Source organism: Triticum aestivum, chromosome 3D (genome assembly GCF_018294505.1).
Source record: "Triticum aestivum cultivar Chinese Spring chromosome 3D, IWGSC CS RefSeq v2.1, whole genome shotgun sequence".
Classification (NCBI taxonomy): Eukaryota; Viridiplantae; Streptophyta; class Magnoliopsida; order Poales; family Poaceae; genus Triticum; species Triticum aestivum.
Window position 1 is genome coordinate 150,156,170 of NC_057802.1, and position 16,641 is coordinate 150,172,810.

General features: G+C 45.2%; 2 protein-coding genes across 3 annotated transcripts; one reads left to right on the forward strand and one right to left on the reverse strand.

Annotated features, from left to right (window-relative positions):
* The first annotated feature begins 5,262 nt into the window (after positions 1-5,262).
* Positions 5,263-6,768, forward strand: LOC123077975 (ERI1 exoribonuclease 2). The gene has a single exon (XM_044500360.1). It carries the CDS (start codon positions 5,491-5,493, stop codon positions 6,466-6,468), a length of 978 nt encoding a protein of 325 aa, XP_044356295.1. The 5' UTR covers positions 5,263-5,490; the 3' UTR covers positions 6,469-6,768.
* Positions 6,769-7,100: 332 nt separating this feature from the next.
* Positions 7,101-12,505, reverse strand: LOC123077974 (WPP domain-associated protein). Of its 2 annotated transcripts, none has more exons than XM_044500359.1 (5): positions 12,366-12,505; positions 9,821-11,659; positions 9,507-9,633; positions 9,246-9,347; positions 7,101-7,609 (listed from the first exon to the last, which is right to left on the reverse strand). In XM_044500359.1, the coding sequence occupies exons 2-5, from the start codon at positions 11,626-11,628 to the stop codon at positions 7,559-7,561; spliced, it is 2,088 nt and encodes a 695-aa protein (XP_044356294.1). In that variant the 5' UTR covers positions 11,629-11,659; positions 12,366-12,505; the 3' UTR covers positions 7,101-7,558. The 2 variants fall into 2 exon arrangements, with proteins under 2 accessions (XP_044356294.1, XP_044356293.1); XM_044500358.1 differs by lacking the exon at positions 12,366-12,505 and adding an exon at positions 12,226-12,290.
* Between the last annotated feature and the right edge of the window lie 4,136 nt (positions 12,506-16,641).

The following is a 16,641-nucleotide window of genomic DNA, read 5'->3' on the forward strand; positions in this document are numbered from 1 at the left end:
GGTACGAAACCACCTCAAAGTTATCTTTTCCGATCAATCTATTGAGCCATCCCTATAAGTGCCATAAACAACCCTAGAGTCCATACTAAAATAACACCATATGATACACATCAACCAACTCTAATGTCACCTAGATACTCCAATGTCACCAAAAGTATCCGTGAGTTGATTATTCGATATGCATCAAACAACTTCCGATTCATAATATTCAATCCAACACAAAGAACTTCAAAGAGTGCCCCAAAGTTTCTAAAGGAAAAAAGAAGGACGAAAACGTGCATTAACCCCTATGCATAGATTACCCCAATGTCACCTCGGGGATCCGCAAGTTGAGTACCAAAACATATATCAAGTGAATCAATAGAACACCACGTTGTCACCACGGGTATCCACATGCAAGACATACATCAAGTGTTATCAAATCCAAAATATTCAATCCGATAATAGTGAAACATCAAAGGTAAAAACTCAATTCATCACAACAAGATAGAGAGGGAGAAACACCATATGATCCAACTATATTAACAAAGCTCGCGGTGCATCAAGATCATGCCAAGTCAAGAACACGAGAGAGAAAGAGAGATCAAACACATAGCTACTGGTACATACCCTCAGCCCCGAGGGTGAACTACTCCCTCCTCATCATGGAGGCCGCTTGGATGATGAAGACCGCCTCCGGTGATGATTTCCCTCTCCGGCAGGGTGCCGGAACATGGCTCCAAATGGTATCTCTTTGGTACATAGGCTTGCGGCGGTGAAGTCGAAGTTCTAGGGTGGGTTTCCCTATTTATAAGAATTTCTAGAGCTGGAATCACGCGAAAAGGAGCTAAGATGGGCCCACAAGCCACCAGGGCACTGCCAACCCCTAGGCGCGCCCTGGTGGCTTTTGGGGGCCTCATGGCTCTTCTGGTCCTCCCTGGAAGCTTCGGGGGGGTCTCTTTTGTTCCAAAAAAAATCATCAAAAAGTTTCGCTGCATTTGGACTTCATTTGATATGGATTTTCTGGAAAACCAAAACAAGCAAAAAACAACAGCTAGCACTGGGCACTAGGTCAATATGTTAGTCCATGAAAATCATATAAAAGTGCACCAAAACCATATAAAATTGTTATAAACATGTCATAAATACTTCATAAATTATAGATAGGTTGGAGACGTATCACCACCCACCTAGTCGCCATGGTCGATGAGTTAACCGATTTGTTGGACTATGCCTCCGAGGAGGCCACCGACATGGATGAAGATTTCAGTGTCACACTCGAAGTGGCCATGCCCTCATCTCATACGGGCAGATGGACCGCAACATCTACTTACGACGTCTATAAGGTTGATACCCCCCAGAATCCTTTGAGACGCCGACGCCGATGGCCGAAAGGTACCGGCGGCGGCACAACACGGGCACTACTGATAACAGCGCCACATTTGACGGTGTCAATAACCAAGGAGAGGACATTCAAGCTTCCCCAGGAAGGCAAAACAGCCCCACAGGAATACGCGAAGACGAGGACCCTGACGATCTCGACGACGGGGTCGATAACAACTATTTACCCAAATCCAAGGAGGATGAGAGCTTCAGAGACGAGGATTACATAGTCCCCGAAGACCCATACGAGCAAGAGCGGTTCAGACGGCGCCTAGTGGCCACTGATACGTCTCCAATGTATCTATAATTTTTTATTGTTCCATGCTATATTATATTCTATTTTGGATGATTAACGGGCTTTATTATACATTTTTATATTATTTTTGGGACTAACCTATTAACCGAAGGCCCAGCCCGAATTGCTGTTTTTTGCCTATTTCAGTGTTTCGCAGAAAAAGAATATCAAACGGAGTCCAAACGGAATGAAACCTTAGGGAACGTGATTTTCGGAACGAACGTAATCCAGAGGACTTGGATTCTACGTCAAGAAATCAACCAGGAGAGCACGAGGCAGGGGGCGCGCCTACCCCCCTAGGCGTGCCCTCCACCCTCGTGGAGCCCATGTTGCTCCACCAACATACTTCTTCCTCCTATATATACCTACGTACCCCCAAACTATAAGAAACGGAGCCAAAAACCTAATTCCACTACCGCAACCTTCTGTACCCGTGAGATCCCATCTTGGGGCCTTTTCCGGCGCTCCACCGGAGGGGGCATTGATCACGGATGGCTTCTACATCAACACCATAGCCTCTCCGATGATGTGTGAGTAGTTTACCTCAGACCTTCGGGTCCATAGTTATTAGCTAGATGGCTTCTTCTCTCTCTTTGGATCTCAATACAAAGTTCTCCATGATTCTTGTGGAGATCTATTCGATGTAATCTTCTTTTGCGGTGTGTTTGTTGAGACCGATGAATTGTGGGTTTATGATCAAGTTTATCTATGAACAATATTTGAATCTCCTCTGAATTCTTTTATGTATGATTGGTTATCTTTGCAAGTCTCTTTGAATTATCAGTTTGGTTTGGCCTACTAGATTGATCTTTCTTGCAATGGGAGAAGTGCTTAGCTTTAGGTTCAATCTTGTGGTGTCCTTTCCCAGTGACAGTAGGGGCAGCAAGGCACGTATTGTATTGTTGCCATCGAGGATAAAAAGATGGGGTTTATATCATATTGCATGAGTTTATCCCTCTACATCATGTCATCTTACTTAAAGCATTACTCTGTTCTTATGAACTTAATACTCTAGATGCATGCTGGATAGCGGTCGATGTGTGGAGTAATAGTAGTAGATGCAGAATTGTTTCGGTCTACTTGTCGCGGACGTGATGCCTATATACATGATCGTACCTAGATATTCTCATAATTATGCTCAATTCTATCAATTGCTCAACAGTAATTTGTTCACCCACCGTAATACTTATGCTCTTGAGAGAAGCCACTAGTGAAACCTATGGCCCTCGGGTCTATTTTCCATCATATTAATCTTCCAACACTTAGTTATTTTTATTGCATTTTATTTTACTTTGCATCTTTATCATAAAAATACCAAAAATATTATCTTATCATATCTATCAGATCTCACTCTCGTAAGTGACCGTTGAGGGATTGACAACCCCTTTATTGCGTTGGTTGCGAGGTTCTTATTTGTTTGTGTAGGTGTGAGGGACTCGTGCGTGATCTTCTACTGGATTGATACATTGGTTCTCAAAAACTAAGGGAAATACTTACGCTACTTTACTGCATCACCCTTTCCTCTTCAAGGGAAAACCAACGCAGTGCTCAAGAGGTAGCAGCCACCGCTAGGAGCATGAAAAAGAAGCAGCAATAGCTGCATGCTGGTCAGAACAAGCTCAACGACAAGTGGGTGGAGGTTTAGGCAGTTGAACAAGACCTCGAAGAATGGTGACGAGCTACAAATGATGGTGGCAAATGCTACAATCGACATACAGTGAGCCGGAAGGGAGCCCCGATGTTGCAACCATAACGACGGTGAGCTAGAACTCAATGCAACCGGACACGGCGAGCAAGCAGCCGTGGTGGGGCAACGATGTCAAGCATCGACGAGCGGTGGTGCAACGGGTGGCAATTTCGGACATGAGGGCGTTGGAAGGTAATTTTTTTGCGAGCGAAACGACGCTCTGCTGGTGCCGGGCTACGCACGGGAGGTTAGGGACCGCCTACTTCTTGTTGACTCTATTTTGTTACGGGGGACCACAGATCCAACCTCCGTTATGCACTCAATCATGTGGATGTGATGCAACCGACCGAGTTTTCGGCCGACTAACTGTTGCCAGGCGCTGGCCCATGTATGGGGCGGTGCACCCTTTTTTTCATTTCTTGGTTTTTGTTTATAATATTTCAAGACTCTAGAAAGTTCAGAACTTGCATATTTCAGAACAAATGTTCAAGAAATCATAAAATATTTGTGAATTCATAAAATATTCATGATTTTTTAAAAATGTTCAGGAAATCATGTAACATCGTGGATTCAAAGAACATTTGAAATTTCGAAAAATGTTCATAAAATCAAAAAAGTTCATGATTTTAAAAGAAGTTTGTGTATTAAAAAAAGGCCATGAATTAGAATAAAATGTTCATGAATTTTTAAGCAACATTCACAAATTTCAAAATATATTCATGAATTTCAAAAAATTCTTACCAAATTTCAAAAACTATATAATTAATTCTAAAACGGTTAGCCGATTCAACAAATATTCATGAATTTCAAAAAATGTTCCCAAATTTAAAAAACTTGTGAGTTAAAAATTAATCAAATAATTTTTTTCACAACTTTGAAAAATACATTCGTAATTTCAAAGAATATTCTCGAACTTGAAGAAAATGTTCATGAGTTAGAAAAATATTCACAAATTTAAACATTGTTCGTGAATTTATAAAAAATGTTGGAAAATTTATAAAAACATTCATGATTTCACAAAAAGTTCATGATTTCAAAAACATATTCGCAATTTGAAGCTATGTTCATTTTTTTTTAAATAATGAATTTGAAGGCGTTGCAAAAAATCGAAAAGGAAAGAAAAAGAAAAGGGGAAGAAAAGAGGAAAATAAAATGAAAAGAAAAAACATGAAAAAAAAGAAAATCAACAGAGAAAGAAAGAAAGAACGAAAATGAAAAAAGAAAGGAAATAACTAAAGTGAAAAAAATGCAAAGAAAACACGCACACACAAAAACCGGTTCATTGGAGGCCCAAAAGTACGCACCGGAGAGCGGTGTTTGCGCGTTTGGTCGCTATCCTGCGAGGCAATAGGGTGCTTCGCCTGAATGGCGCATGTGATTGGCCTAGCGTAGACCCGGGCATGAACAGCCCGACCCGAAAGCCGGATATAAGGACCGGGCTCGGGCTTAGGTTTTCCGCCCGAAGCCCGTCACGAAAGCTCAAAAATAAGCTTATTTTATTGGAAATATAGGTATAATATATATTTTAAATACCCAAAAAGTCATTATTTTAATAAAAAAGTGCACTAATCTTGTGTTTTGGGCCGGGCTAGGCTGGGCTTGGGCTCGTGATTTTGTGGTCGGAACCAAGCCCGACCCAGAGAATGCCGAGGTTTATTAGCCTAGCGACATCAGTCATCATGCTAATGTCACTTACATTTTTTCTCCTCTTTTTTATTTTCATTTTATTTTATATGCATAATATACGAGTATTTCAAAAACATAAATTTAGTTAAGAAATTCAAAACCAGGAATTTGAAATTGCTTATTCAATGTAAAAAAAATAGATTAGAAATAGCCTTTGATTTGCTGATCCAACTGAAATCGCAGCCTTTGGTTTGTTGATTGATGAAAGTACTAGCGCCAACGACGTCAAAAAAAAAGAAGCGCCAATCGTTGGATTTGGATAGAAGTTGCGCCAATCCGTCGAGCCGCGGATCCAAGAATCAGATTTCGTTTTTGCTTCGATAGATTTAAAGGGGACGACGCACCGGCGGGACCGCAACCCTAGTTTTCGATCTGATCTTTCCCCGATCTTCGCCGCCCATCTTCCCAACTTCCCCCCATCTCGACTCTGGATCTCGAGTCTGCGCGCACTCCGGCGAACATGGCGACGATCATGGCGGCGCGCGGGCAGGGACTGGAGCAAGATTTCGATTTCTTCGTGGTGGTCGACTTCGAGGCGACGTGCGTGAAAGACGCGCGGATCTTCCCGCAAGAAATCATCGAGTTCCCCGCGGTGCTCGTCGACGGTGCTACCGGCCGCATCGAGTCTGCCTTTCGCAGGTACGTTCGTCCCAAACATCACCCTGTGCTGACCCAGTTTTGCAGGGAACTCACCGGCATCCGGCAGGAGGACGTCGACGGCGGAGTGGATCTCGGCGAGGCGCTCTGGCTGCACGACGCTTGGTTGAAGGCAGCGACGGCGGGGGCAGGGAACAAGAGGAGCGTCCGCTTGGCCGTCGTGACCTGGGGCGACTGGGACTGCCGCACCATGCTCGAGTTCGAGTGCCGCTTCAAGGGCATCGAGAAGCCCTCCTACTTCGATCAGTGGATCAATCTGAGAGTCCCCTTCCAGGCGGCGCTCGGCGGCGGAGGGCGGGTCAACCTGCAGGAAGCGGTCCGGGCGGCGGGGCTGGACTGGGAGGGCCGCCTGCACTGCGGGCTGGACGACGCGCGCAACACCGCGCGGCTGCTAGCTGAGCTCATGCGGCGCGGGGTCAAGATCACCATCACCGGCTCGCTGGCGGCGCCGCCGCCGCCGATGCAGAAGCAGCCGGCTCGCACAAGCCCTTGCGGTGGCTCACCGGCGCTGGCGTCGGCGCCGCCGCCGATCCAGCAGCAGCCGGCTCGCACAGGCCCTTTCGGTGGCTCGTTTGCGCTGGTGCCGGCGCCTATCCAGCAGAAGCAGCAGCCGCCGCAGCCTTACATGATCAGCCCCTGCGGTGGCTCCTCGGCGACGTGCTTGTGCTACTGCGGGCTGGCGAGCAGAGGAGACGTGATGCACGGGAAGTGCTTCTCGGGATGCGCTAGCTGGTCGCCGGCCATGGGACCCGTGCCCCCCTACTTCGCGTGGAGCAACTGAATGAGTGACCCACGGCATGAGACTGGGATTCAGGTTCCAGTGTGGCTCAGTTGTTAGTGTTAATCGTCCTAGCCATCAGAATCAGAGTCTAGTCTAGGTGTAAATTTGGTCTTTGAAATAGAACTTGACCAATGGGGCTATTCTTGATGTAATCGGTGTCTTAATTACTATTATCAATAGAAATTTCGTTTTAGTTATGTAATCGGTGTCTGATTCTACTATACTCGTGTGATTGTTCACTGTAATTGGTGTCTGAATTATTATTATCAATAAAAATTTCGTTTTAATTATTACTATCAATAGAAGGTTCATTTTTCTCTGAATTTCTTCAGTATTGAGCAACAGGCCAACGGTTGACTTGTAAGTGAAATTGATAAATTTCTGATGAAGGCTGCAAAATTGATAAATTTCTGATAAAGGCTACAATTGCAATCGACAATGCAAACTGTAAGTCATCAGCCGATGAAGCCCCTGCTCGTCCAAGGGGCTGCTTGCCGGGCAGCGCATCCATCACGTCGGCCAAAGACACGGCGACGACGACCGATGCCGAGAGGGATGCAGCGAACAAGGGAATGTTGACAACTTGCCATCTTGCCGCATATCACCATCATATAGGTAACATTATATCAACATTGAAGAATAAAACAGCCAACTGTAGATTTCTGAGATAAGAGCTAACTCAAATCATTTGCTAAATGCCAACGGTTGTCAAGCTCTTACATAAACGCCATACATTTTCAGTCATAAAATGAAAACTTGGTCACAAGCACACCACAACCGTTGTTGCTGGCGAATCAAGTCTCCCCTCTGCAGACCAGCAGGTAGCATCACAGCCAAACACAAGGAAGGACTAACCAGTAACCATGGTTTGGGTGGGTCGGTTACAAGGTGCTCAAAGACTAGCAAAATCTACTGCCTACGACGGAGGGGAACAAGCTACTCTGCGCTACCTAGCCCTTGGTTTCTACTGCAAGGGCTTTATCAACCACCTAGAGAAGTTGTCGCAGACCACCTGAAGTGCACCTTCAGGCCAATAAAACCAAGGTTGCTGTTAGCATCACACCAGCTGATGTGAATGTGCATAGGCATTTCACTTTGTTGTGCTTATGTGTTTCCTGATCATGTTCAAGGTCTCCATAACCTGTGAAGGCAAGACTACAATAAGTACCCGACAGAAACATCAAAATCATAAATTGTAAGGGTGCAAGAAAATCACGCTGTCCCGATGGATGCCAGCAATTCCTACCACACTAGCATGATACGGAGCAATAGGTAATCCTAGACGAGAAAAATCCACTTTACAACCCTCAACTTGCCACTCGGCTTAGGACTGAGAACCCAAAACCGGTTATCCCACACCCTTAACTTGCCCCTTGGTTCAGAAATCAACCCCCTTTTTGGCTTTGATTGCGTTGACTGCTGAGTCAGCCTGTGGGACCCACCCAAAAAATAAAAGCTCTCTGCCACCTGCTGCGACCTGGCTGCCGACTTGCAGCCAGCACTGGCAAGCAAGGAGCCGGTGCCAGCAGCTGCTCAAGCTCCTTTGCCATGGAGAGGTTTGCTTGATGCAGTGAGCAAGTGCCTGACAGGGAGCGAGGCGTTGACGACGGTGCAAACCCAGCAGGGCGAGCGGGGCGCAGGTCTTGTCGCAGGCACCAGGTGCACGCCTGCCGGCTCTGACAAGCTTCGCCGCCCCACGATCTCCTTCTTCGACCACACTCGCTCCTCTTTCTATGTCCTTTCCTTTCTTAGGGATGTCGATGCACCCTTGTGAGCCATCCTCCTCAATCCTTTCGCCCCCAAGCTGTCGTCGTGCGCCGACGCTCTGCTCCTCCACATACCGCGCAACGACGGCAGAGGCGCACACAAAAACTCTGACCGGAGCGCCACGGGTGAGGCCCCAACCTCCCTGCCCGAAGCGACGCAGGCGATGCCCCAACCTCCTAGTTCCCCAGCAATCTCCGTACCCGGGGCAGCGCGGTCGACGGCAAGAATGGGCGAGTCGGGGGAGCGACGCAGGCGAGGCCCCAGCCACCTTGACTGGAGCGCCACAGGCGATGCCCCAACCTCCTCTGCCCGGCTACCTCCCTGCCTGGAGCGGCGCAATCGACAACAGGAATCAGTGAGTCGTGGGATGGCAGGCGTGCAGACTAGGGGCATGGCAACCGCACCCGTCTCCTCATGCTTCCCACTAATTCCGACCACACCCCCTCCTCCAGCTCTGGCGGAGATCGCCGCTGCAGTTGCCGATGACCGTGTCGAGCCTACGGTGAATCCCGGATCAATTCCCCACGCCTAGAGCTCCCTCTCCACCCGACTCAGCTGCTCCCCCTTCAATTGCAGATCGGAGACCTCCCCGTGCGCGCAACGTCGACATGGCCGGTAGCTGTTATCGCCGGTGAGAGAGAACAGAGAGATATTTATTTTTCTTTGATCTTTGGGTGGGTCCCACATGTAAGAAGGGGTCAACGTGGTCAAACCAATCAAAACCGGTCACCATGGTTAAAACCGAGTGGGGGGTTAGGGTGTGGGACAACCGGTTTTGAAGTTCAGGGTTGAATCCTAAACCGAGTGGCAAGTTGAGGGTTGTAATGTGGACTTTTCTCATCCTAGACATGCCCTCAAATTGCACGCAAAAGAGCAAATTCATTAATGAAGAAACAAACCAGCAAAATTTTATTGGAATTTCTATTAACATCCATGTTATATGAATTCGTGCTTTTAGCAAATCGTTTTGGTCAACGTCAAACAGAGATGGACTAATTATCGAGACTTACCCCAGAATAGTGTTGCAAAACTGGAGAATAGTGGTCGAGCGCAATATAAATTTTTGCAAGAAGATCCGTTAAGGCCTCAACCTCATCGCCAAGTAAATCCACCTGCATAAAAAATCAGAAATCACAACTCAATACATCACCTGCCTCCCACTTTAGGGAATTATCAAGATTATAACCTTGTTGCATTTTGCAGGCAAAGCAATATACATGGAACAGAAGCAATAAAGTATACTAGTCGTTAGGATCTGAAATTATATTTACCTCGAGCTCAGCCTTTTGAAGATTAGAGCCTCTTGTCTCAGATATCTCCTTGTATCGCAATGCCTTCCTTTTCAAAAGATTGCCTTCTTTCGTGAGGTGTTTACATTGGTCTTTCAGTAAACAAAACCTGTGCAAGAAAAGGACACCATCCTTATTCACAGAAATACAACACAGAATAGCCATAAGTACTGTGAACTATAAAGGTAATCATATGGCAAGATTAGTTAAGATAAAATTAATTATCAGCAAGTAATCTAGTTTTCACAAAAATAAACAGGTATCCCCAGTACTGAATGCAATGCAAATACAAGCACCTTGATTCACTGTGCTGAATTTTGTTTGCAATGATAGTTTGTTGATATGTAACCAGATTCTCAAACTCTCTCATAGATTCAACAAGACTTGTCATGCGTTCTTTGAACTCCTTTTCTTTATAAATGGTTGATGTGAATATTTTCTCCTTATCTTGGATGACGTTACGTAAATATTGATTTTGTTTCTCCACCTCCTTTAGAGAGTCTGTAGCATTTCTAAATCTGTCGAGCAACTCACTGGAAATGATCTCATTTTGACGTACATCCTGCAGAGCTTGCTCCAGCCTGCTGGCAATCATATCAAACTCCTTGTTTTTTTCAGATATACAAGAGTCTTGCTTGTCGACTCTGACTGTAAGTAAATCAAGTCGATGGGATAATAAATCCATATGACCCTTCATTGCTCCCAGTTTGATCTGATACGCCTCTTTTTCCCTCACTACTTTACTGAAAGAGTCAACAGCTCGCTTCAGTTTCTCAATCTCTTGCCTCTGTAGAGTCGATACCGCTTCAGAGCAGCTCCTTTCCTCATTGAACTTCAACAATGCAGAGTTGAGGTTTAACACCGCTTCTGCTACAGCTTCATTCTGAATGACTGAACAAATGTCTTGCTTCATGTTATACTCCATCTCATTACCATGCAACCGTATTTCTATTTCGTTAACGAACTCTCTTAGTACAATCATCTCTATCTCTTCTCTAATGATGGTTGCCATCCTGGCGTCTTCAATATCAGATTCTAACATTCCAATTTTCTCTGCATGATCTGGCTCTATGGGTGTAGTGTGTGATGCCTGGATGAGAAAAGCACACGCTTCTACTTGATTATTAGTGGCAGCACAATGTATTTGCTGGATTTCAGAATCTAAAGCATTGCTCTTGTCGTGTTGGCCAGCAAATGTTTCTGCCTTGATGCCAGAAGTGGTTCTCTTATTATTCTCCAAGAGAAGGCCATCTAATCTTGCCATAACTTCCCCGATTTTCTTTCTAATTTGCTCGAATTCTTTGTTATTCCGTAAATGCCATGGGTTGGATCCTTCCTTTTTTAGCAGTTTTCGCTTTAGTGTGAATATCTCTTCTGTCTTCTCTTGCACGACCTTATCATGCTGCCTTTTCATATGATTCATCTCTTTATTAAAATGGGCTATCAAAGCATCCTGATCCATGTGCTTCAGGCATGACAGATCACCAAAAACCTCTTCAGGAGGGACTCTAGGACTGTCTTCCTTTGTTGTACCATTTCTACAGGGTTGTTCCTTGCCTCTTTGTTTACTCACATCTTCTGCACCATCAGAGTTATACTGGGATCCCAAAAGCCCCCACTCAGAATTCAAGAGTGACTTGGAAATCGCATCAAGCTGTTGACGAATACTATAAATTTCATCATATTTTCTATCCCGACCCTCAGGCAAACTTAAGCTGCCATTTCCAAGCTGCAGCAGCTTTTGGTTCAGCAACGTTATCTCTTCGTCCTTGGAGGCAAGCTGCTGACCTATTTCTTGTTCTGCATCTTTTACAAACCCTTTGATGACAGAGTATGTCACGAATGTTGAGATGTCAACCATGGTATTTACATCATCCCACAAGGAGTCCATCTCATCCACGATGATTAACTCATTTCCTTCCGAAGAACATTCATCCTGAACAGTGGCACTTCCATTCATGTCACTTACTGGCACATCCAAGCTCTCTTCACCATGAGCACTGGCACTTCCGTTGGTGTCACTGAGTGGCACACCCAAGCTCTCAGCCTGAACAACGGCACTTCCATTGGTGCCACTGAGTGGCACATCCGAGCTCTCTGCCATGTTTGCTAGGCTGGGATTTGAAGGCACGCCACTGCAGAAATGAAAAAATACAAATAAGGAAATTGCAGCAACTGAATGCAGCTGTAATTAGAACAAAGCTCACTCTAACAACAGACTGGAACGCACTATCCCGAACTTCTAACAGAATGATTTGTAAGCAAAGCCCTAGCTTTATCAATCAACCAACCAGCAAGGCTTACAAATATCTGGAACCAATCAGTTCATAATGCCCGGTTAACTATTTCTTATAAAGACAAAAAAAAATAGACGAGGATAAGGACACAAGCACCAGTATAGTCCAAATGCTCTACACCTGACTACATGCTCACCAAGAAAGGGACATGGATTGAGATCCAAAGGAGCCCGGAGATAAATTAATCCTAATCAGTCACTCAAACATGGTAAAACTAGAAAATATTAGAACTATAGTATACTAACCAAGACCTAACCACCAACTACCGAGATTAATCAGCTCCAGGACTAGACGAACTCGGAAGGACTCCATCAGCCTATGCTCGAATCAGGGGCAAAATATGGGAACGAGACCGAAAAAGTCTCAGCGAGAAGAGCTACGCACCACCAAGGACACAAACTTACAAGGAAACAGATGAAGAAAATGGAAAGAAATCTAGAGAACACGGCCACATAAGGCAACTACTGCGACAATCCCCGCAAAAGATATAACAACTAATGCGACAATCAGCGGATGATTTTCGCAATCGGGCAGGGAATCATACCTTTCCTGCCGCGGTGCCGCCGCCGCGGTCGGTGCGGGGAAAAGCGGCCGCCTTTCCTCTCCTTTTCCGCGGCCGCCGCTGAAGTGGTGCGCTCCCCGTGTGCTGTCGCCTCTAGTGGGTAGCGACTATGCAACTGCTGCTTCTCGGTTCGGCCCATAGCCCAAGCCCCAGTAGCCCATTTCGTTATAGAAGCCCAACCCATAGCACATGACCGCATCCACTAATTTCGTTATATTTGCCTAAAAAGGCTAATTTCGTTATAGAAGCCCAACTCAGGCCCAGCCCAACGGCGCTCACGCGCCCGAGGTCGTGGGCCGGCGCACTCGATCGCCATTTGATTGCTTTCTCCTCTATCGCATTTTTTGACCGGTCACGGTTGACCGATTGACCTGAAAATAGCTGATGCTCGTGTTCCTTGCTCCATTTGTCCTTCGCTTACTCCTTCTCAGACGGTTTGTATATAGATTGCACACGAGGGAGGGAGAGGCTGCAAAAATAGACTCTGATGGTGGGCTATCTCGCCATTGCAACATGGGTGCAGAGGTGACTGCTAGTAGGGAGGAGGAGGGTCGCTTCGTGGGAGCTTCTGCTGTTGTCTTTGATGGCCTAGTCGACCGAGCTAGCATGGAAGCACATGGATGCAATGAGGCACTCGCATTGCCTGGGACCTCAATCTCACACACCTAATTATCGCATACTATTGCATTGATTGAAGTTGTACAATATCAACAAGGGGACTGCAAAACTCATATGATTTGATTATGAGCGAGATCAATCACAGGAGCAAGGGTTTTGCTAGTGTCTGTTTGCGTTTCGGGAACCGAGAGGCTATAGGACACCATCTGTGGCTAGGGATAATTCCCGAAATTGCTTGTATACCTCATGTTTTGAACTATGAATAAAATCCGTCGTTCACCTAAAAAATCTAATTTCGTCACGAAGCGCACTCCCTATTCTGCTTGTAGGACGGGTGTGTCGAGCAAACATGCTCTTTATTTTTTCCTTTGCTGCACTTTGATTCGGTTTTATTTTTTCCGATTCACATGGTTTTCTTTTCTTTCTCCTTTCTTTCCTTTTTGTTAGTTTCCTCCTTTTACCTTTTCTCAGTTTTATTTATGTTCTATCCTTTTCCTTTGCTAAAACCAAGAAAATTATTTCAGCTCATGATTCTCTTAGAAGTAAGACTGTTTTAAAAATTCGTGAACACTTATTACATTTTTATTTAAAAAATGAATGATTTAAAAAATATATTGAACAATTACTTTAAAGTCTGGGGCATTTTTCCGTACATTCAAGAATTTGTCTTCCATTTTGTAAGATTCATGAATACTCTTTTCAAATTGGCAACTATATTTTTAAAATTTCTTAAAAATCAAAATTTTGAAACATTTTTAAAATTTTGAGGACTTTTAAATCCCAACATATTTTTATATTCTAGGTCATTTTTAAAATTCATGCAGGCTCAAAAACACGGCCAGCCTAGCATACGATATAGGCAACAACCCCGCCAATGGGTAGGCCCAAGAGCCGAGGGATGCAGGGTTGCTACCTCTTCGGCGCAACATCTAGTGTGTTGCGCGTGGAACATGGCTCTTCTCGCGTGGGGAGAAGAGAGGGAAGCTCTTATTCACCGAAAAGTGACTAGCTAATTGCAAGTGTGTTACAATAGGGACATACAACTATATCTATATCTATACCAATATAAAAAGACTCAAAGAGGTAGATCAAACAATGTCAAATTCAACAACCTATATTGCTCCAATGGCTAGCGTTCAATATGTTTAACTTGTAATTAATAAAATACCAAATATAGACTATCCATGTTATTAACACATAATTGATATCCTATCTAATATTAATGTGCAATTAGTGTTTAGCCTAATATCAACGTGCAACTAAATTCCTTGATTCTAGATGATATTTTTCAATATTAAGGTGATCCTCCCGTTCAATGCTCGATGATACTTTTCATAATTAACGTGATCCTTCCGTCCAAAGATTGATACTATTCATAATTAACATGATACTTTCGTCAAAGAAATTGATAGTACTCTTCGTAACTAATGCGATCCCCGGTCGAACACTCGATGTTACTCTCCATAAATTAATGACTGGTCAATTAACATGCATAATTAAATGCATGTATAGTTAGTTAATTGCAGCTATGGACCACCCACATATCTCTACTCCTAATCTCTACTCTTAATGGAGCAGTTGGTAGCCTGGTACGGTTTATTTTCGTCCGGTTTTTCTTCGTCTCCCTTCTCATCACCGGTTTAATTTTGCCTCACCTACCACCGGTCTTTTCATTATCAGAAACAATAAATTAAATACAGTCGTCGCCTTTCCTAACGCTAAAACTCCATTCTCACCAGAATCAAAACTTTCCAAAAAAGTTATCCTTGACATACCCTCATCGTGACCTCCTAATCATCCTGGGGCATTATTTCCATCTATTTCTCAGCTGAAGCAGAACTTTCCAAAACTTTGTCTCACTGAATCACAATTTTCCTTCCTTCCCTATCATATCTCAATCGAATCATGAGCTATAGGTGAGTCGTTTCGTTCTCCACCTCGCACGGGTTGTACTGATTTTTATCATGGTTTGGCCCCTGCCATACAAGCCGCTCGATTCCTCCTCCCTCGCTCAACTCCTCCACCCTATCTTCTTCTTCATGGTGAGCAACCCAGGCAGCGATATGTGCCCGTTATGCAGCAGCGAGGAGGACCAGGAAGCGGTGATGGCCAACCCCACGCTCGTCACATGAACCCGTTCACCGTCAGGTCATGCTGGTATGTTACGGGTGTAGGTGCACCTTAGCCATGGAGGTTTGCCAGTGGACAACGGAGGCCTCGCCATGGGCACTAGTATCCCTCTCCTCTTCCTGCGCCATGTCTCTCCTTCCTCAGTCCCTACCTCTCTCTCTTTTTCTCTGTTCCAGGAGATCTGCAACCGATGCCGCAGGCCCTGCCCATTCGCTGTCGGTCACCTCGCCTCACTATTCGATCTCACTGCCGGATCTGCACGACTTCGCCACCCTGTGTTGTCCTTGTCGGGCACCATCATGGCGGCGCGAACACTATATGCAGTGGCTACAATCGGCTGCCGATTTAGCAGCGCGGTGGGCACTGGCGACCCAGCGGGCAGCGGTTGTGCTGACCGCTGTCCGCCGCCGAGGTGCAACGGCTCGGGCCCAGACTCCGAGTTCGTCATGGCGCTCCGCGCAACTTCCCTTGCGCCGGCTGACTCATGCATGCATCCACAATTTAGCTAGCTAATTCCTCCCTTTGACTGATATTTTATCTGGTTGTACTGTTCCACAGCTTAGGGATCATCTACACAATCCATCATCTCATGCATTGTGACGCTCCCGATTCGATCGTACACTAATCATACACGCAAATGTGTACGATCAAGATCAGGGACTCACGGAAAGATATCACAACACAACTCTAGACACAAAATGAAATAATACAAGCTTCATATTACAAGCCAGGGGCCTTGAGGGCTCGAATAGAAGCTCGATACACAAAAGTCAGCGGAAGCAACAATATCTGAGTACAGACATAAGTTAAACAAGGATGCCTTAAGAAGGCAAACACAAAAGCAACAATGATCGAAGAGGCAAGGCCTCCTGCCTGGGACCTCCTAACTACTCCCGGTCTTCGGTGGCCTCCATGTAGTAGTATCCATCGACGGTGGCATCTGGCTCCAGGGATCCACCATCTGGTTGCAACAACTGGAAAGAAGGAAGAAGGAGGGAAAGGGGTAGCAAAGCAACCGTGAGTACTCATCCAAAGTACTCGCAAGCATCAGATCTAAACAATATTCTGGGCAACTTTCATGTATAAAACTTTTTCATCTGACTTACGGTTAATTTTCTATGATTTTTCAAAGATTTAAACAATATTCTGAAATTAATATTAAATCTAAAACGAAGTTATTGCATCATCATGACATCATCATGATGTCAGCATGGTCAACAGTCAACTCTGACCGTGTTGACTGGTCAAAAGGAGCAGTGGGGCCCATCTGTCATACTCTTAGCTAACTAAGAAGATCTAATTAGACTAATCAACTTAATTAGGTTAATTAAACAAAGTTTATTAAATTAATTAATTATTTTTATTTCATTTATTATTTATTTTTTGGAAAAGGGGCGTGGGGCCCTGTTGTCATAGGCCCCTGGGGCCTTAACGGGCACGCGGGTTCGGGCAGAGCCCCCTAGGGTGCGAGCGCAGCCCGCATGGACGCACGCCAGGGGCGTGGCCGTGG

Excerpts from the sequence above, each read along its gene's own strand:
- LOC123077974 (XM_044500358.1), bottom strand. The coding sequence starts at position 12,275 with ATGTGGCCGTGTTCTCTAGATTTCTTTCCATTTTCTTCATCTGTTTCC. Across the intron at positions 11,660-12,225 it reads TTTTCTTCATCTGTTTCCTT|TGGCGTGCCTTCAAATCCCA; the intron begins GTAAGTTTGTGT and ends TCATTTCTGCAG. Across the intron at positions 9,634-9,820 it reads ATTCAGCACAGTGAATCAAG|GTTTTGTTTACTGAAAGACC; the intron begins GTGCTTGTATTT and ends TTTCTTGCACAG.
- LOC123077975 (XM_044500360.1), top strand. The coding sequence starts at position 5,491 with ATGGCGACGATCATGGCGGCGCGCGGGCAGGGACTGGAGCAAGATTTC.